Raw genomic sequence first — 21,226 nt, 5'->3', positions numbered from 1 at the left:
TGCTGCGTGATAGTATAGCACAAAGTCAGGGGCTGTCAATCAATCACAGCACTGGGAGGTACTGGCTGTTTCACGCGACTAAGGATTACTCGACCCCTGGCATTCGGTTCTTAGAGCAACAAAGTAGTACAGCCAGTCGGGGCAAATGGTCCAGTGGAGTTGGTCTCTGGTTAGTTGGTCCCACTAAACCAAGGGGAGAAGTCGTCCCTTCTGGAGCTTCTCTATCGAAATGAAAAAGGAGTTTCAGCACAGCAGCAGGACTTCACCGGGCAATTTAAAGGTCCAGGAGAATGCAGCAAGCTTCATTCACGGTTTCTTCCTCAGGTTTTTCCGCCAGTGGTAGACTCTGCCTCCAGTCCCAAAACCCTCGCCTTTTAAGCAGGTTTTTCCCATTCATGCACAACCTAGGCTGTCAATCGCACATCAGGGGGGCTGTCCTGAAAGGATAGCCAGCCAGCCAATCATGACCGGTTGCATTCAGGCATTCCTAGATTCAAAGGACAGGGGAGTTTCAGGAACCTCCATCACATCCTGCCCTTCCAGACACACTGGAGCCAGAGGCAGGCTTCAGGGCTGAAGCCCACCAAAGGCAAGACAAACAAAGGGCTCAAATCTGTCTCAATGCACACAGAGTAAAATCCAAGAAAGACCCCACAAACAGAAAATAGAGAAAAAAGTAGACAGGGGCCATTTTAACAAAATGGTCACCCATAGGTGCTGTACTGCAGCCAAGGTCAAAAAAGCACAATGGTAGGAAAAATTCAACCACTGCCACTAGCCATTTAAAGTAGTGAGCGTAACAAAAATGTTACATGGGGATGGAGGATAAGGGGCTACTAGGTAACCGCCCCAGCATTCCACATAGGACGGCGTGTGCAGGACCTGCAAAGAGAAAAGGTAAGTAAAATCTATTTCACTTTACTATTCTTGGGAACGGTAGCTCACCCAAGAAAAGGTATTTAAACCTTATGGGAAATCTAAAGGATTTCTCTGGGACACTGCACTGAAGGTGCTGTGCATCACCATCCAAAAGGTAGATGCCTATGTAGCGTCAGACAAACATTCAAAACACAAAATCCAAATCAGGTCAAAACACAGATGAGAGTTAGGACTTTTTAATTTTAACCCTAGAGTGTGTGAGACCTTTTTCTAAGTCCAGCAGAAGAGCTGGGGGGGGGGGTCTCTAAGGCTGAAGGGAAATAGCACAGAAGAACAAGCTACTTACCAACTGTAACGTTCTTTGGACTGGATGTTCCTCCCACGTGTTCCTTATTTAATGATATTCGTTATCGCCAGCTTCGCTGATTCTCCATAACCCCTCTTGGTCTATCATCCCTTCTCATCCAGGGCATTTTTTTAAAGATATTCTCCCGCAACTGCCTGCTCCGTGACAACCTAGGGTTTATCCTCCCTTACCCATTCCGCTAGGGCTCAGTTGGGGTGATTTGTCATTTTTATGCTTTGCTAGGGAGAATTTCCATTTCGAATGGATTGTGTCCTCCCACGTATTCCTCATTTTATGATATTCGTTATGGCCAGCTTCGCTGCTTCGGAAAAAAAGTTTCGGTAGAGGGCGCTGTGCTCGAGGTCGTGGGGACGATTGCCCCTCGACGGGCTCCGTACCTTGTCTACATCACTGATGGTATGAATAGCTCGAATCGCGACCGTTGGCTTCAGTTCTTTTTTTGATGAAATATTGGAGGAACACCCAGGCGTGCCTCATGACTGATGGACTCTTCGTGAGAGGAAAGTGTAAGAAAACGCAAACTGTACTGCGGGGTAGGTTGGGAGGGTCGATTAGGAATATGTGGGAGGATCATCCAGTCGAAAGAACGTTACAGTTGGTAAGTAACTTCTTTGAATGGATTGTGTTCTCCCACGTATTCCTCATCTTATGATAGACTCCCATAGCAGTGGCAATTTTGGAGGTGGGAGTACTAGATACTGTTTTCATGGACGGAATGAAGTACCACCTTGGCAAATAAACCCTCATTGGAGGAGGAAGCATCTAAGCAATAATGCTTGATGAAAGTATGCATCAATTTCCATTTTGAAGCTGAACAAATACCCGCTGCAGGAACTCCCCTTTGCAGAGCCGCAGAAGTAGCCATCCCCCTAGTGGAATAGGCTCGAAGCTCATCTGGGGGATCATTTCCCACCAATCTGTAGCATTCAATTATAGCCAGAATGATCCAGGGGGATATGGTTCGTTTTGTCACCGATAATCCCAATTTATGACCTGTATAACCAACAAAGAGTTGGTCATCTTGATGTAATTTTGACAATCTTGAAATGTAAAAACTGAGAGCCATTTTGGGGTCCAGTCTATGCAGTCTCTCCTCTTTGCCCAAATGAGGAGGAGCATAGAATGTTGGTAATATGATTTTTTGTGACAAATGGAAGTGAAATTACTTTTGGTATAAAGGAAGGTTTAACTTTAAGAGCTACCTTGTCCTTGTAAAAAATAGTATATGGTGGTTTACATCAGAGAGCCTGTTCACTAACCCTGCGGGCTGATGTTAAGGCTACAAGGAGGACCGTTTTTAATGTTAGAAGCCTCAAGGGACAAGAGTGCAGAGGCTCAAAAGGTATACAAGTTAGAAACGTAAGTACTAGATTTAAATCCCAAGTTGGGGCATGAAAAGGTACTGGAGGGTATACGTTAGTAAGCCCTTTCAGGAATTGAATTATCAATGGAATTTTGAAATAAGAAACCTCTTCCGAGGAGCGCTTGAAAATGGATAGCCCAGCCAGACATCCTTTAATTGTTCCGATCTGGAGCCCCAGATTGGCTAGATGTGATAGGAAAGAAAGCACCATTGGGGTGCCACATTGAAAAGGGTCCACATCCTTATCTCTGCACCAGTTACTGAACTTATTCCAACGACACCAGTACAAGGTGCTGGCCTTTGGGCCGAAAGCAAACGTTCCATTACGTCATCCGGAAGATCCCAATACTTGTATCTCAACCTCTCAGAAACCATTCGTGAAGGTTGAGTATCTTGACCTCTGGATGGAGAACCCGACCTTCCTCTTGTGAGAGAAAATCCTCTCTTTGCGGAAGACGTATTGGAGGGCAGACGGACATGTCCAGAAGGTCAGGGAACCACGTCCTCCTGGCCCAATGCGGGGCAATTAGGATCATGGTTTTCCTGAACTTTCTCAACCTCCTGATTACTTGAAGAATCACGGGGACTGGAGGAAACGCGCACAGAAGTGAGAACTTCCACTCCACCACGATCGCGTCTCCTACAGCTCCTCTCGGAGGAAATTCCCTTGATCAGTACTTTTCGCACTTCCAGTTTATCGTGGTTGCGAACAGATCCACTTGAGGGGTTCCCCAAAGGGCGAAGATCTCCAGAAGGACTTCCTGAGCAAGCTCCCACTCGTGGAAGACTCTGCTCTGCCTGCTCAGAGCGTTTGCCGCAGTGTTCTGTCCTCCAGCTAGGTAGACTGCCGATAAGAGAGATTCCTTCTCTTATTGCCCAGAACCAGAGCTGCATTGCCTCTCTGCACAGTAGTAGTGATCCTACGCCTCCCCTCTTGTTGGGGTAGTACATTGCCACTGTGTTGTCCGTCATTATCAGGACATTCTTTCCCTGTGCGGAGGGCAGGAAGGCCTTTAGCGCTAGTCTGATTGCCCTCAGCTCCAATAGGTTGATGTGTAGTTTGGGCTCTGATGGAGACCAACGACCGCTGATTGTCAGATCGTTGGTGTGGGCTCCCCACCCCGTGAGTGAGGCGTCAGTTACTACTATTATCTCCGGCTATGGTTGCCAAAAATATTCTCCTTTGAGGATGTTGTTGTTGCAAGCCCACCATAGTAGATCCTGATCAACTGCGCTCGGGACTTGCAGAAGATCGACATTCCATGAGAACTGGGACCACAGATTCTGAGTGCCCATTGAAGGGATCTCATTCTCAATCTGGCCTCTGGCACTAGGAAATTTCAGGACACCATGAGGCCGACTAACCTCAGAAAATCGAAGATCGGCAGATGCTGGGCATTCTGGAATTTTGTTACCATCTGCAGAATGTGGAGAGCTCTCACCTCGGGAGGCAAGGCTTTGCCCGAGGAAGTATCCAAGACTACTCCGATAAACTGGAGCTTTTGGGATGGTATCATGTGGGAATTCCTGAAATTGAGGGAGAAGCCCAATTTGTGAAGGAAGCGACAGGTGATCGAAAGATGTTCCTGAGCTTGTTCGGGAGAACGTGCTCTGATCAACCAATCGTCCAGGTAGGGGTAGATGTGAATACCCCCCTCTCCTGAGACCCGCTGCCAGCACCGCCATTAATTTGGTGAAAACCCTCGGAGCAGAGGTCAACCCGAAGGGCAGAACTCAAAGATAGTGAGAATTGCCAATCGCAAACCTCTGGTGCTTTGGATGGATTGGCACATGAAAGTAAGCATCCTGAAGGTCCAATGATACCAACCAGTCTGAGTTGGAGAGCCTGAAGGATCTGAGAAAGGGTTACCATCTTGAACTTGTCCTTCCTGAGGAACTTGTTCAAGTTTCTTAAGTCCAAGATGGGTCTTAGTCCTTCTTTGGGATGAGAAAGTATGGGGAGTACCAACCCTTGTTCCTTTGCGCTACAGGTACTTGTTCTATAGCACCTTTCTCTAACCGGGTTAAAATTTCCTGCAACAGGAGCGGATCTGGCATTTTGACAGAGTTGGTTCCCGGTGGATGGTTCTGAGGCCTTTTTAGGAAGGGGGGACAGTAACCTTGAGCTACTGTTTCCAGTGCCCAAGCGTCTGAGGTAATGCCCCGCCATTCCTTCAGATGCTGAGAGATCCTGCCTCCCACTGGGGTCTTGTGTCACAAGGTCTCAAAGTGATTTGGAGGAGGCTGCAGGAGCGGCTGAGGGCAGAGATGCCGCTGCTAAGGCTGATTTCGCACCTCTTCCTCGTCCACCACGAGTGACATTTCTCTTGCCTCTTTCAAAAGCCTGTCCTCTTCCTCTACCAAAAGAGAGGAGTAGTAACGAAAAGAATGACCCCTCCAGGACGAGGAGTCCAAATAGGGTTTGAGGCTGCCGCATGGAGGCGCTATGAGATTTAGCTGCCGCTTTTGAGGTCTGTAGTTTTTCTAGGCTTTCATCAGCCTTACTACCAGACAGTCTCAAGCCATCAAAAGGCATGTTGAGAAGTCTGGCCTGCACATCTGGTGCAAACCCCGACTTCCCCAACCACGCAAATCTGCATAGCACAGTGCAGCCATGGATCTGCTGATACTATGAGCAGTATCCATTCCAGACTGGAGACATTCCCCCATTGCCTCCTTTCCATCTTTGACAATATTCAGGAAGCCTTCCCTTTCCTCACCTTTCGGAATATGAAAAGCCGCTGCCGAAATGCAGTCCCACAGGGTATGGGAAAACCTGGCCAGGGTACAGGTGACATTGATTGACTTAAGAGCCATATTACCCAAAGTAAAAACTTTACGGGCCCAAGCATCCACTTTCTTATCCTCTCTATCCGGGCGGATAGTAGGATATGTAGTCTGTCTTGAAGTAGTTGCAGCTTGAATAACCAGATTTTCTGGAGTGGGATGCCTGTTAAAATATTCAGGATCAGAACTACTAGACGGTCTATATTTTTAAGGGAAATTACTGTTTACCGCAGCAATATTGTCAGGAATTTCCCAGTTCTTTTCCACTGTTCTCTGACGTGCCCTATAGAAGGGGAGAACTGGATTCTTCTGAGCACCCCCAAATCGTCCTGTTCAAAAGTGGGTGCGGCTCTATCCCAGCCCATATATATATTCTACTACTCTGTTAATTAAACTCCTGTACCCTGAATCTGCATGTTCTGCAGGGTCAGGTCTTGCAAACTCTAATTCAGGTGATGTGTCAATGCCACTAGCAGAATGCAGAGTGTCGCACATGTCTCTCATTTTAGATTCTGGGTCTATACGTTCTTCAGGAACTTGTCTAGTGCAATATTGTGCTACAAAAGGTGAGATGTCCTCATCCTCAGAGCCAGTTTCTTCAAAAATCCAAGACATAGACTTAAAGTCTCATTTTGGTAATGGTGTAAATCTCCTCTCTTCCTCCTGAGTTTTCGTCGAAGGAATCTTCGACAACCCCGATGAAGTCTTCAAAAGCGTCTTCGACGCCTCTGTTGGCTTCGATGTTGAAGCTGCCGGTGCCGATGACGTCGACAAAGTCGTGGATGTTTGACGACTTGTTTCTTATGTGGTGTCGGAGAAGAACAAGTTACTCTCTTACATGGTAACGTTCTTTCGATGGGAAGGTCCGACGACGTATTCCATATCTATGCCAGTAATCACCACAGCTGTGCTGCTTCGGAAAATCTTTCGGCGTCTGCGTCCTGCGTCGATGACGTCGATAAGCCGCCCTCGAGGAACTCCTCCGACGGCCAACGTCACTGGATGTTATAAGTAGGACACACAACGCCCGTAGCCTCAGTTGTAGTCTTTTCCCAGAATGTGTGACACCAGTCTTCTGCCAGTCTGACCACACAAAGCCTTGCGGAAACGTAAGCTGCAATCGCATAAGAAATTCTGTAGCGGGGAAGGCAGAGAGGGAGCGATATGGAACATGTCGCCGGACCATCCCATCAAAAGAACATTACAGGTAAGAGAGTAACTTGTTCTTCAAGGGGATTGGGTCCTCCAACGCATTCCATATCTATGACAGACTCCCAAAGCAGTACCAATGCAAGGAGGTGGGAAAAGAATTTAGACACAGTGAAGGGTGGCTTAACTGAAAGTGCCTGTAACTCACTCACTCTGCAAGCAGAAGTGACCGCAACCAAAAATACAGTTTTAAGAGTTAACAGTCTCAAAGGGCATGAATGCAAAGGCTCAAACGGAGCACCCATCAGAAACTTGAGAACAAGGTTCAAATCCCAACCGGGCACCTGGAAAGGTGACGGAGGGAACACATTAGTGAGCCCTTTCAGAAACTGAGAAATTAAAGGAATTTTAAAATGGGAACACTCTTCAGACGAGCGCTTAAATATGGACAGCGGCGCCAGGTAACCTTTAATGGTACCCACTTGAAGGCCCCTGTGGGCCAAAGAAAGCAAAAAAAGACAGAACCATGCGGATGTCACATGCAAAAGGATCCACATTCTTAACCCTGCACCAGTCGCAGAACTTACGCCAACGGCACAGGGACTTAGTTGCGGGCCGTCTGGCCGAGAGCAACACCTCCATCACGTCTTCAGGGAGGTCCCAATCCTTATACCTCAACCTTTCAGAAACCAAGCATGAAGGTTGAGGGATCAGACCTCTGGATGGAGAACCTGGCCCCCCTCCCGTGAGAGTAGATCGTCTCAGTAGGTAAGACCACATAGAGGACAGATGGGCAAGTCGAGAAGGTCCGGGTACCACGTCCTCCGGGCCCACGCCGGAACAATGAGGATCATCCAGGAACCGAACCTCCGTAACCTCCGCAGTACTTGCAGGATGACGGGGACTGGAGGAAATTCGTACAGCAGTGGGAATGACCACTCCACCACGAACGTGTCCCGTAAGGCTCCTTTTGGAGATAATTCCCGCGAGCAGAACCTCTCGCACTTCCGGTTGACACTGGAGGCGAAGAGATCCACTTGAGGGGTCCCCCAAAGGGCGAAGATCTCCAGGAGAATCTCTGGAGCCAACTCCCACTCGTGAGAGATCGCTGCCTGCTCAGAGCGTCCGCCGTCTCGTTTTCGTCTCCGGCCAGATGAACTGCCGAGATCAAAACTTCCTGCTGGATTGCCCAGAACCAGAGCTGCATCGCCTCCCTGCACAGAGGAAGTGACCATGCCCCGCCCCTTTTTGTTGACGTAGTGCATGGCCACCGTGTTGTCGTCAGGATCAGGACATTCTTTCCTCGCACAGTCGGCAGAAAAGCCTTCAGGGCTAGCCTGACAGCCCTCAGCTCCAACAGATTGATATGGAGTCTGGACTCTGACGGAGACCAACAACCGCTGACTGTCAACTCGTTGGCATGAGCTCCACATCCCGTGAGGGATGCGTACGTCATGATCGTCACCTCCGGCCAGGGCAGCCAAAATGGAGTCCCCCTCATCAGATTGCCTTTGTCGGCCCACCAGAGAAGGTCCTGGGCGACCGAGGATGGCACCTGAACAGGGTCCGACATCCTGCCGGAGGACTGAGACCACTGGAGCTTGAGTGCCCATTGCAAAGATCTCATCCGCAACCTGGCCTTTGGCACCAGAAGAATGCAGGATGCCATGAGGCCGAGCAGTCTCGAACTCGATCGCTGGGAGACTCTGGGCAAGTTGAAACTTGTGCACCATCTGCTGAATGTGATGAGCCCTCACCTGGGGAGGAAAACACTGCCCCAGGGACGTGTCGAGCACTGCTCCGATGTACTGGAGCCACTGAGTTGGTGTCAAATGGGACTTCTTTAAGTTGAGGGAGAAGCCCAGCATGTGGAGGGAGTGGCAGGTGACAGACAGATGATCCAGGACTTGCTCGGGAGAGCGCGCCCTGATCAACCAATCGTCCAGGTAGGGGTAGACGTGAATCCCCCCTTTCCTGAGATGCGCTGCCACTACTACCATGAGCTTGGTGAAGACCCTCGGGGCGGCAGGGCCCGAAACTGAAAGTGCGAGTCTCGAACCACGAAGCTCAGGCACTTCTTGTGCTTTGGATGGATCGGCAAATGAAAATAAGCATCCTTGAGGTCGAGAGACACCAACCAGTCCTGAAGTTGAAGGGCCTGGAGGACTAGAGAGAGAGTAACCATCTTGAACTTGTCCTTCGTGAGGAGTTTGTTCAAACCGCGCAAGTCCATGATGGGTCTCAATCCCCCGTCTTTCTTGGAAATCAAAAAATAAGGGGAATACCATCCCTTGTTCCTCTCCGCTACAGGCACCAGTTCTATGGCGCCTTTCTCCAGCAGGGATTGAAATTCCTGCGCAAGGAGCGGATCCAGACTCTTCAAAGAGAGATTCCCCGGTGGATTGTCGTGAGGCCTCTGCCCGAAAGGAAGACAGTAGCCGTGGGCTATGATCACCAAAACCCACACATCTGAAGTAATGGCACGCCACTCTACAAGATGCTGCGCCAGCCTTCCCCCAACCGGAGCACCATCGGACATGGCCTCATGACTGAGCTAAAGCGGCTGCAGCATTGCCTGAAGGCAAGGAGGCAACTGCCTGAGCGGCCTTGGCACCTCGAGTACCCTGTTTTCCAACTCTGGCACTCCTACGGTGGCCCCTTTGACTGGCAGCTCCTCTCGCTTTACCAAAGGACGAGTAATAATGAAAGGAACCTCCCCTCCACTGCTGTCCCCGTAGGATAAAAAGGTGGAGGGTATCGAACTGCAGCGCCCAACGACTTCGCTGCAGCTTTGGAGGTCTGCAACCGCTCAAGGCTCTCTTCAGCCTTGCTGCCAAAAAGATGTTCCCCGTCAAAGGGCATGTTGAGGAGCCGGGCCTGCACATAAGGAGCAAACTCCTGACTTCCGCAACCACGGAAACCTGCGTATCACGGTGCTCGCCGCCATGGACCGGCTGACGCAATCTGCCATGTCCAAACTCGACTGAACGACCTCACACATGGCATCCTTGCCATCCTGAACCATGGCAAGGAAACCATCCCGTTCGTCCCCTTCGGGAATATGTTCAGCCGCTAAGGAAACAGTTCCACAGAGTGTGCGTGAAACATGACAAGGCACATATGGAGTTGGCCGCCTGAAGCGCCATACCCCCTGCAGAAAACACTTTCTTCACCCAGCCGTCAAAACGCTTGTCGTCCCTACCAGGAGGGATGGTAGGATACGACGCCTGCTTTGCCGGGGCCGTAGCCGCCTGCACCACCAAACTCTCCAGAGTAGGGTGCTTGGACAAGTAGCAGGGGTCGCTACTGGCTGGGCGGTATTTTCGCGGAAAGACTTGCCCACTGCCGGGAGACTCTCTGGAGCAGTCCAAGCCGCCGCCACCCTCCTCTGTAGAGCCATATGAAACGGCAGTACCGGGTCAGTGGTGGACCAAGGTGGAGGATATCCGTAAGGACATCCTGAAGAAACTCTCCTGGGGGAGCAGACCATCCCAAGTACTCGGTGACCCTAGACATAAGGCGCCAGTACGAGGAGTCGGCATGAGTGCCAGGCTCAGGCCTACAAAACTCTACCTCCAGAGAGGTGTCCAGCCCACTAGCATCGTGCAGGGACTGCCTCAGGTCCTCAAATTGGCTATGGCCCGAGAGAATCTCGTCAGGCACCGTATTAGGAACCATGCCATCATCAGAGCCTTCATCCACCTCTGAAATAAACTCAAGATGGCGGTAAGAAGGCACAGAGTGTGAACCAAAGCCATGCTTGACCTTGGCCAGAGCCTTTCTAGGGGGTTACAGCGAGCCACAGGGTACCCCCGTCGACACAGCCTCGAAAGGCGTCAAGTGAATCAGCGTCGGCGCCGACAGCATCGACACAGGCCTCGAGGCCGGAGCCCCGAGCGTGTCCTTAAACAGCCTGGGCGCCGATGACGCTGACTACTTCTTCGGAGGCGGGGCCTCGAAAGAGTCAGTCGACGACCTCGGAGTCGACGTCTTCCTCGAAGGAACGATTCCCCTTGTCCAAGCGGGACCTCTCCCGCGAATCGTGCCGACCACCCCAGCCCGAAGGCGTGCCAGCGGTGTCTCTCGTCCGACCCCACTCGGAGGCGCAGACGGACTGATGCCCTGCGATTCGAGAATCGCTAACATTTTCTTCCCGAAGGAAGCCCATTCCTCCGGCATCGCCTGCTTGGTAGGGTAAGTGACCCGCCGACGGGCGGAGTCCTCGGAAGAGGACAGGGAAGGCGACCGATGACAGCGCTTCTGGAGTGCCTCAAAGAGGCAGAGGAGTGGCGGGACCGACTCTGGGACCGAGACCCACTGGACTTCTGACGACGACGCAGAGAGTCGCCTCTCGAATCATCCATCGAAAGCCCCTCAGACCTCGACTTGCGTGGCTTAGACACCTTACCTACCGATAACTTCTTGCGCTCCCGCAAGGCTTTAGACGTGAGTGACTGGCAGTCGACACAGTCATCCGTGTCATGGGCCTCCCCGAGGCACCAGAGGCAGGCGTCGTCCGAGTCCGTAACCGACATCTTGGACCCACAGTCCCTGCGCTTCTTAAATCCCAGACGCGGGGTGGAAGATGAGGTAGACATCCTTCACAAAGAAGAAACTTCACAAAACGAACAGGTTCGAAGAACCGAGAAACAACAGAAACTCCAAAGAGTCGAGGCGCGCAGAGTTTCCCGAAGCGACCACGTTTGCGGAAAAAACAGAACTGAGGCTACGGGCGTCGTGCGTCCTACTTATAACATCCAGTGATGTCGGCCGTCGAAGGAGGTCCTCGAGGGCGGCGTATCGACGCAGGAAGATTTTCTGAAGCAGCACAGCTGTGGTGATTACTGTCCTAGATATGGAATATGTCGGAGGACCCAATCCCCTCGAAATACTCGACTCTCGAGTCATCAAAGATTTGGCGTTGACTCGAGTTTTTCGATTTTCATCCATACTACCGGGTTTTACCACAGTAGTTTCCGACTTCCCTATGTCATCCGATGGAGCGACAGGGGTCCGGCTCTTCTGAGGTTTCTTTGAGGGGGTCGAGGCCGCATTCTCAAAGACCTCCATCTTCCTTCGAAATTCTTCCCATTTTCTAGGGGAATCCGACTTAGTCGGGCATTGTACCATTTCGGTCGATGAATTGGAAAATGACGAAGGAGATCTATGTCTCCTTTTCACTCTTTTAGAAGAGGAAGATGAAGAGCGCCTCGATCTACTACGAGATCGAGATCTCAGGGTGTCTATGACGATCCAATTTGTATGTTTTTTAGACAAAGCCTTCGAGGCTTTAGAAGCTTCCCACCCCACCACCAGTTTACCTTTCCTCTCACGAAGGGCCTTCTCCGTCATTGACTGACAGGAGCCACAGTCACCGGTTCTATGACTTGAACCGAGGCACCAGAGACAAACGCGGTAAGGATCTGTGATCGACATCTTTGATCCGCAGTCGATACAATTTTTGAACCCAGTCTTGGGCGTTGAAGGTTTTGAAGAAGACGACATTTTCAGTAAAAAATTTCAAAGCGCGCCTTTCTCAAGAGCGAAGCAATCGGAAAAACGGAACTGAAGCCAATAGGCGCGGCTCGAGCTATTTATACCATCAGTGACGTCGACAAGGTACGAAGCCCGTCGAGGGACAATCGACATCACGACCTCGAGCACAGTGCCCTCTGCCGAAACTTTTTTTCCGAAGCCCCGAAGCTGGCCATAACGAATATCACAAGATGAGCAATACGTGGGCAGACAATCCATTTGAAATGAGAATTCTCCCTAGCAAAGCATAAAAATGACAAATCACCCCAACAGAGCCCTAGCAGAATGGGTAAGGGAGGATAAACATTAGGCTGTCACAGAGCAGACAGATGTTTGAGAATATCTTTAAAAAATGCCTTGGATGAGAAGGGATGATAGATCAAGAGGGGTTATGGAGAATCCGATAATGAAAAAAACTCGAGGTGTGGGACCGGTTCAACAGGAGGCTTAGGTTGGTAACATGGCCATTGCCACCAACCCCTATTTTTAGAAACCCTGCCTTCCCGCCGGGTATGGATTACAATAGATTTAAGAGGTGGATTGGGGGGGAGGAAAGGGAGAGGAGAGGTGTAAGAGAAATTAGGGACCTCTACGAAGCCAAGCATCTCTAGACCTTCTTGGAGTGCTGCAGGGAATATGATTTGGGAAACATTCTTACCAGCAGATAAAGGACTGGATTAGCACCCCAGCAATTAGAGAAGGGACCACAAGAGGCATGACTGAGTAGGAAAGGCTGCTCTCATTCAGGGGAAAAAAGGGCATTAATCTCAGCCATCTATAGGATCCTTTTGGTTCAAGGGGGCAAGAACAATTGGAGGAGAGGGATAAGTAGGAGGCAGGCCTGGAGAGAGTTTTCGTGGACAAGGAGTGGGGACAGGCTCTGAAGGGGTCGTTCAGCCCATACATCTCAGCACAGCACTGGGAGGTACAATATAAGATGTTAGGTAGGTGTCACTACACACCAAAGCAGCTCTATAAAATGTACATGTCTAATTCCACACTGTGCTGGCAGCAATGCTCAGAGGAGGGAACGACAGAGCATATCTGGTGGGGATGTCTGCAACACCAGCACTTCTGGCAGGAAGTAAAGTCGAGAGTTAGCGAGATGTTAGGACTTGACAGAGATGGACGGAGCTTTTGAGCTCCTGAACATCATGATGTAAGGGGAAACGTCGATAAGGAGGGTGGGGGAGGGGTGGTGGGGAGGAGTACAGAAACACAGGGCAAACCGGTTAATGGGCGTCAGCCGCTGTGTAGTAAAGCAGTTGAAATAAATCTACGACTATCCCAATAACACCAGACAATGTAACCGTGAACACTTTGCAGAGTGAGCGTGTGCCTTAAATAGAACAGAGGTCAAACATTTCTGTTTACTTTGGACACATTTTGACTGGAACAAACCATGCAGAAGGCAGTTCATTCAGTGTTTGAACTAATACGTTGATCACAATTCTAACCTTCACGGCACAGTTCCTGTCCAGTAAACACATATGCAAGTGGTATTTAAACTTTTTGTAATACTGTTGCCTCTCCCTAGAGTAAAAATAACAAGCTGTAACTGAAAGATGCCATCAATTTCATCTTTGCCAGATCAAAATAGTGTAGAAACATAGCATCAAGTCTAACCTGGGGCTGATGCACTGCAGGAAATAGTTGGGTGCCGATGATTTGTCCGCTGCAGCCTGTCCATCAGATGGGCCTTCACTTTCATCCCCTAACTGAAAGCACATGTTTCACAACATTATGAAAGAAGAAAAGTAACACAGGTAACACAAAACAAACTTTCAAAACAAATACTGCAGCCTTACTGACAGTACTGGGAAAACAAACCAGAATATTAAATACTGGTAAATTCTGCCCTTCTGTGACCAACAATTTGAATGCTGCGTCTGATACATGCTAAAGCATCTGAAAAACATTTAAACTCGCCTTTATGCTATGTAAAAATAATATTCTTTAAGTATTGATGAAAAGCACATTTGCTCATCTTACTTGGCAACATAAAATGTACATGGTTTCATTACACATTGATGTTAAGTCATAATTATATTTTGGGGATTCTATGGCCACTTTGTAAGGGCCCCTTGATGTTTTGCTTTTTCACCCTGTCTTTTTGTTCCTTGATCCCATTTTAGTGGCCACAGGGACATCTCCTGAAGTCGCCCAGCCATTATGTCCCTTTCTACCTTAAATAAGGTATGTGGTATTGCATCACCCCTAAGGCATCCAATAACATTTTGCCTTTAGGTGATTTTATCACCTGTGACAATACTTCAGATAGCGTCACTTCTCCCCAGAGTGTAGGCCCTTTCCAGAGGGCTAGGGAGGTGAGGCAGCTAATAGTCGCCCTAGTGGTGGTAACATGTCCAAGGATCTCATGGAGAGAAACTCCCCTTCTTGGGATGAAGAAGTGAGTGGGAGACACCCCCACTCTTTAAGCCCCCAAACCTGCAGCCTGTTAATGCCCGAATATTCCACATACAAGATCAGGCCCGAAACTATGTATTGTAAAATATCAAATCACCCTGATGTAATAGGTACAGGGACGAAGAGGAGCTTGGGAACGCTACAATTGAGAGGGAAGAATGCTCAAATAGCTTCTGTCAATTGAACAGACATTACTCTGGGGCCGTTTGTTACGTTAGATTTTCATGCTAAAATCTCCCACACCTGTGAGACCCCTGCCCCCCCCCCCCCCTCCAAACACTTTTTGCTCAACTTGTGGATTCAATTTCTATGTTCCTGATTGAGCGGGAATCTTTATCTTTTACTTTTTTTATGGGTGTCCCTTTTATGACTCCCCATACTTTATTTTTGGAATCATACTTTACTATATCTTTGGGCATTTGCCTTTTCCCATTGCAGTACACAGCACTTTCTGTGCAGTGTTGCTGGGGTGCCCTTTGGTCTTCCCTTTTATTTTCTCTTGGGTTCCTTGTTTGAACTGTTCCCAAGGGTAGTATACTTTTTATCCTTTCTACAATCCCCAAAGCGAGATCAGCACAACCCACCTAATGTGGAGTGATGAGGAGATGGGAGTAGTTTCTTACCTGTAACTCCATTTCTCCAGCGTTGGTATCTTTCATGGATTCACATGTTTTGAATATTCCCAGTCAGGCTGGGAACCTCGGTCCTTTTTAAAACAGCGTTTTTCCCTTGGAAAACTTCAACACTTTAGTGTCCTATCGACGTCCTTTTGGGTGCTTAGCTACCACTCAATAGGACGTAGGGTATAAATAGAACCGCCCCCGCGGCTGGATTCACATGCTTTGAATAGATTACATAGCAGTAGCCATCATACATGGAGGCGTGTAATGCAAACCAATACAACAGGAAAGCAAACACATAAGGCCAGCAAGGAAGACATTAGCAGTGGTAACAATAAAACAGATACCCCAAGGCTGTGGGGCCAACCTTATTGAAACAGGCGTTGCAGGACTGCACGTCCCATCTGCACATCTGCGCCATGCTGCTGTTCCAGGCAATGACGAGTAAAAGGTATGCGGCACCGACCAGGAGGCCGCCTGGCAAATGTCCACCAGCGGAATCCCCGCCCATAATGCCGCCGCCGAAGCAGTGGATCTCGTCGAGTGCGCCTTTAGGTGCCTCTCCAAAGGCTTTCCCGCCTTAGTGACAGAAGGAGATAGCCGATGAGACCCAGCGAGATAGTCCTTGTTTGGAGATTGCCCTTCCCTTGACGGAGGGTCCATAAGCCACATAGTTGTTTTAACAGTCTGAATTCCTGAGTACATCTCAGATAACATTTCAATGCTCTTTTCACATCCAGCCTATGCAGCGCCTTGTCTGCCGATGAGTAAGCAGAAGTGAAGAATGATGGTAGCACGATGGAAGAAAGTTTATGAAAAGTGGTTGGCACTTTTGGAATAAAGTGCGGGTTAGTGGCCAACACCACCTTGTCCTTGAAGAAACATAAGTACGGAGGATCAATCAGAAAGGCCTGCAATTACGATATTCTTCTTGCCAAAGTAATGGCCACTAAAAACGCCACTTTCCACGACAAGAAGGGGCGTCGACGACATAGGCTCAAATGGGGCTTTCATCAGACCCGACAGCACCAAATTGAGGCTCCAACCAGGAGGACATTTCTTGGCTGGAGGAAAAGTCCGAAACAATCCTTTTAGAAAATGTTTGACCAGGCGATCATTAAACACAGGGGTAGCATGCCTCTTCCGAGTGAATCTAGAAATGGCCGCCAGGTGTACTTTTATGGAGGAAAACACCAAACCTTCCTTTGCCAAGTGCAACAAGTAGGGTAGAATTTGCTCCGGTGAAATGTTCAAAGGGTCCATCCCAGGATGGCCCTTACAAAGCACACAAAACCTTTTCCACTTGCATGCATAGGAGACATTCGTGGACGGAGCTCTAGCTGCCTCCAAAATGCGTGCGACAGTCACTAGAAATGTTCAGTAGGCCAAACTCGGAGAAATCAGGAGCCAAGCCGTCAGGCTGAGAGACCCTGGATCGAGGTGCCAGATTGCGCCCTTGTCCTGAAACAGAAGGTCCAGCGTCACCTGTAACCAAACTGGTTCTGCTACGGATAGATGGAGTAGGTCTGAACCACGGCGGCCTGGCCCAGTACGGGGCCACCAGAATCACACGGCATGGGTATTTCTGAATCCACAGAAAAGTTTGCCGAATGAGTGGAAATGGAGGGAACGAGAACGCATCCCCCAGGGACCCGGGCTGAGGTCACCTGCTGGCAAACTCATTGCACTTTCTGTTCTCTCGAATGGCGAAAAGATCCAATGAAGGACGACCCCCATTTCCAAAAAATGCTCCACACCTGCTGTTCCTTCAGCTGCCTTTCGTGGAGTTGGTTTATTTCTCTGCTGAGCGAGTCTGCCTGCACATTCATCACCCCCGGCAGATGAAACGCCACAATATTGATGTTTTGTACCAGGGCCCAGTCCCAAAGTTGCTGAGCCTCTCTCGAGAGCACCCTGGAATGAGGGCCCCCCTGCTTCATGAGGTAAAACATCGTGGTGGTATTGTCTGTCAACACCCTCACGACAGAGCCGCTTATGCACGGCAGAAAAGATTTGAGAGCCCAGTGAACCGCCCTCAGTTCCAGCACATTGATGTGAAGACTCGATTTGGCAGGAGACCACAGACCTTGAACCTGGAAGCTCCCCAAATGCACTCCCCACCCTGTTTGAGAGACATCCGTCACAATTGTAGCTTGAAACTCCGGCTCCAGCAACGGCACTCCTCGATCCAGATTGCCCAAGACCTGCCACCATTGAAGAGCGTCGTAAGTCGCTGTTGATCACTACCTTGTCGGACCACGATCCGTGACTCTGAGCCCACCGGCCCACCAGAAACTCCTGCACGGGCCTCATGAAGAGACAACAGTTCTTCACCAACGGAATGCATGACGCCATAGCTCCCAACAGCGACAAGTACTTTCAGACCAACACTCTCGTTCCGACTTTCCACTCTGCCGCCTTCTTCTTGAGTTTTTGAATTCTTTCGACGGAGGGCTTCAATAGGCCTAACTGAGTTTGAAATTCTGCGCACAGAAATACCAAGCTCCTGGAGGGAGATAGACATGACTTTTCGAAGTTGACGGCGAAACCTAGCCGTTGCAACAGCCGCATGGTAACATTGAGACTTGCCTGCGTCGCTGCGAACCGCGTATCAGCCAGGTGTCCAGGTAAGGGTAGACGTGATGACCTTGATATATATATATATGATATGATATGATATGATATATGGCATTTGTAACGCGCCTATACACAAGTGTTTCAAGGCGCAAACCTTCTCGTCGGAGCCACGCCGCCACTGGCGCTAAACATTCGTAAATGTGCTGGGGGACGATTTTAGACCTAAGGGGAGCACTCGGAAATGGTAATGATCTTTACCCACTACAAATCACAAGAATTTTCGGTGCCGTCGACGCATGGGTATGTGGAAATCTGAGTCTTGCAAATCCAACGACGCCAGAAATTCCCCCAGCTGTACCGACCGAATGACTTCTTGAAATGTGAGCATCTTGAACTTCAGGCATTGCAGAGTTTTGTTCAGCGCCCGAAAGTCCAGAACGGGTCGCCACCTGCCTTTGGGTTTCTTCACCACGAAGTAACGGGAGTAAAATCCCTGACCTCTTTCGGCCACTGGAACCAATTCTATAGCCCCTTTCAGTAGCTTAAGTACAACCTTGTGCCGCAAGATGTGAAGATGAGGTTGCACAGAATACACGGGAGGAATGGGAACCAGTGAGACCTTGAATTCCAGGGAGTGGCCCAACCGTAACGTGTCCAATACCCAACGGTGTGATGTAATTTTGTCCCATTCGTCGAGCTACTCTGCCCCGCAGCACATTTCCTCGAAGACCGTCATTGTTGTGACTGTTTGTTGTTGGCGGAAGAGGGCTGTCCCCCTCTCCTTCTGGATGCCTGAAAATCTCTGCTTCTTCGTATAGACTGTACTGCCCGTCTATATCCTTGTGAGGAATATTCAGACTGCCCACAACCCCGGTCTCTGGAGGCAGCAAATCTGGTGTTTCCTGAAGCTCCAAGGAAGGGGCAAAAGTGACTAAACGACTGGCCGCTTTGCAAAGCTCCCAATGATCTCGCCGTATCAGAGTCCTCTTTCATGCCCTTGAGGGCTTCGTCGATTTCTTCTCCGAACAGTTGTTCCCATTCACAGGGCATGTCCAGTACCTTGTAATGAACCTCTGGCCTAAAGTCTGTGCACTTCAGCCAGGCCTGCCGACTTAGTACCACCTCACTCTTCATCTGTTTGAAACCAGATTCCGCTAGATCTACAGCAATGTTAATGCTGTGATTTGACGCCTCCTCACCTTCACGCACCTGCAACATGGCAGCCTTTTGGTGTTCCTCGGGTAGATGTTCTAACAGAGGGGCCAGACGATGCCACATCTTGCGGTCGTAGCACGCCATAATGGCCAACGAGTTGGCGGCTTTAACTGTATTTGCCCCCACTATTAAAACCTTTTTTCCAAAGGCATCTTGTCTTCTAGCGTCGCCGTCAGGAGGTGTCATGCATTTGTGCTACGTTCTGGCTTTCCGGCTAGCCGCCGCTGACACCACTGATTCAGGGGTGGGTTGTGAAATCAAACACTTTGGCGTAGAGTACGGGGCCTTACATTTTTTCTCAAATTTTTCTTTGACTGCAGGCTCTGAAAATGGATGACGCATGGTGAGTAGGCCTTCTTGCCAGACATGGTCCAGTATTGGAACGGAGAATACCGCCTTCCTTCTCTTTCCCATGTGGTCAAATAGGAAACATTCTTTACGTTCTTCCTCTGGGGTCAGACCAAACACAGGCTTTTGCCATCATGACAGGAAATTCCCCAATGTCAGCTGGGAGGGCGACGGTTGCGCTGGACTCCTACGGGCTTCTATTTCCACATTAGTCACCCATGTCGGGTCTCTCGATGGCGACAAGGAGATATCAGAGATAGAGTCCCTGGCCCGTGGTCGGATTCAGAGTCTGGTAGCTCGCCCTCCTCTGGATGGGAACGATGAGGCTCTGTGCTCATTGGCCGGGAAGCCGGCAACTCAGCCGTAGGCGCTGAACACGGAGGGATACCTGCTGCATCGACGATGGGCGTTGCCGGGGGCGTACCCGCGCGATGAAACCTTGAATCCAGTTGACTCAGCAGGGACTGCAGTGTAGATGAGACCTGGAGGGACAGCACCGATTGCGGGTTCAGCAGAGGAGACGCAGATGGAACATTCTGTACTCCCGCCGTGGCCGAAGGGCCAACACACTGTAAGCCGAGGGTAGTTGGGTTCACCACAGGTTCTCGTTCTTCCTCCATCGACACAAAGGGCCGACTCCTGTTGTGGCAAGGTGTCTGGCAGAAGGGCGTCATACACCGAAGACTGCCACGGCTCCACCCGCTGGCAGCAAGTTGTCGGTTGAAATCTACAAGCATGGGGGTGGATGGTGAATTAAAGAAATTGATTAACTAGACCATATGACGAGACCACAAAAGATACTATTACACTGCCTTTGAGGATCCTCAAAGGTTCTAAATCATCTAAACGACAATAAGGAACAAATTACTTACCTATAACTGTTGTTCTCCAGCATGGGTCTGACATGGATTCACATGCTCATGAATATTCCCCGTCGTCAGGCTGGGAATCCTCGGTAAAGAAAAAATCAGTTTCAGTTTTGTTTCTGAACTGTCTTTTTCTACAATCACTGGTCTCTGGGTCATACTGCCCCCAGCCAATGACTGCCCTCTAAGTAAGCCCCTCCTCTGGCAGCCATCTTCTTATTTGGGAGCATGTAAAGTGGCAGTAGGACCAAGAGAAGAACCGCAGAAGGGTTGGAGGGAGGGTTTGCATGTGAATCCATGCCAGACCCATGCTGGAGAACAACAGTTACAGGTAAGTAACTTGTTCCTTCTCCAGCATTGCGTCTGGCATGGATTCACATGCTCATGAATACAAGAATACATAGCAGTACAAAAATGCACAACCACAGGAGGTGGCAAGGCTCAACATTAAGCATCTCTCTTACCTCCTCACCAGGCTCACCTTCAAGCGAACAAGTTGCGCAGCACTGCCTGGCCGAATCTGGACTCCTCCCTGGAATCCTGGTCGACGCAGTCGAATCTCTTGAAGGTGTGCTTCGACCTCCACGTAGCAGCCCCTGCATATGTCCAGCAGGGGCACACCAGACAGGAACACTGTGGTAGCCGCAATCGCTCTGGTCGAATGGGCTCTCGGACGCCGGACAACGGTCGGTCTGCCAACCGGTAACCGTGCATGATGCAGCCGGAGAGCCATCAGGAAATGGAAGCCTTCGAGAGGGCCTTCCCTAGGTTCACAGGTTCAAAGTTCACAAACAGCTGTGATGTCTTCCGAAAACTCTTCGTGCGGTCCACGTAGAATTTCAGCGCTCTAGCCACATCCAGCAAGTGCAAAGTCCTCTCAGCCGGCGACAAAGGTGACTGGAAGAAAATAGGCAGCACCAAGGGCTTGTTGAGATGGAAGTCCGACGGCACCTTGGGCATGAAGGAGGAGTGTCTCCTCAGCACTACCCTTGTCTCGTGGAATGTCAGGTATGGAGGTTTACAGGAGAGGGCCTGGATCTCTCCCACTCGTCGTGCAGAGGTGATGGCCACAAGAAACGCTGTCTTCCACGAT

At 49.8% G+C, this 21,226-nt stretch overlaps 1 protein-coding gene across 7 annotated transcripts in view; it reads right to left on the bottom strand.

Annotated features, from left to right (window-relative positions):
* The window catches only part of RANBP3 (RAN binding protein 3), a 1,483,781-nt gene that overhangs the window by 689,865 nt on the left and 772,690 nt on the right, over nucleotides 1–21,226 (bottom strand). For all 7 annotated transcript variants that reach the window (XR_011303967.1, XM_069649581.1, XM_069649583.1 and 4 more), the window contains one exon: nucleotides 13,707–13,798. Coding sequence is in view for 6 of the 7 variants with exons in the window: in XM_069649581.1 (XP_069505682.1) it covers nucleotides 13,707–13,798 (92 nt within the window). In the remaining variant the exon portion in view is untranslated. The remainder of the gene's footprint in view (nucleotides 1–13,706; nucleotides 13,799–21,226) is intronic.

This window comes from Ambystoma mexicanum, chromosome 1p (genome assembly GCF_040938575.1).
Source record: "Ambystoma mexicanum isolate Mex_15411 chromosome 1p, UKY_AmexF1_1, whole genome shotgun sequence".
Lineage (NCBI taxonomy): Eukaryota > Metazoa > Chordata > Amphibia > Caudata > Ambystomatidae > Ambystoma > Ambystoma mexicanum.
The sequence above is the reverse complement of the archived record's forward strand: the minus strand, read 5'-3'. Positions and strand labels throughout refer to the sequence as shown.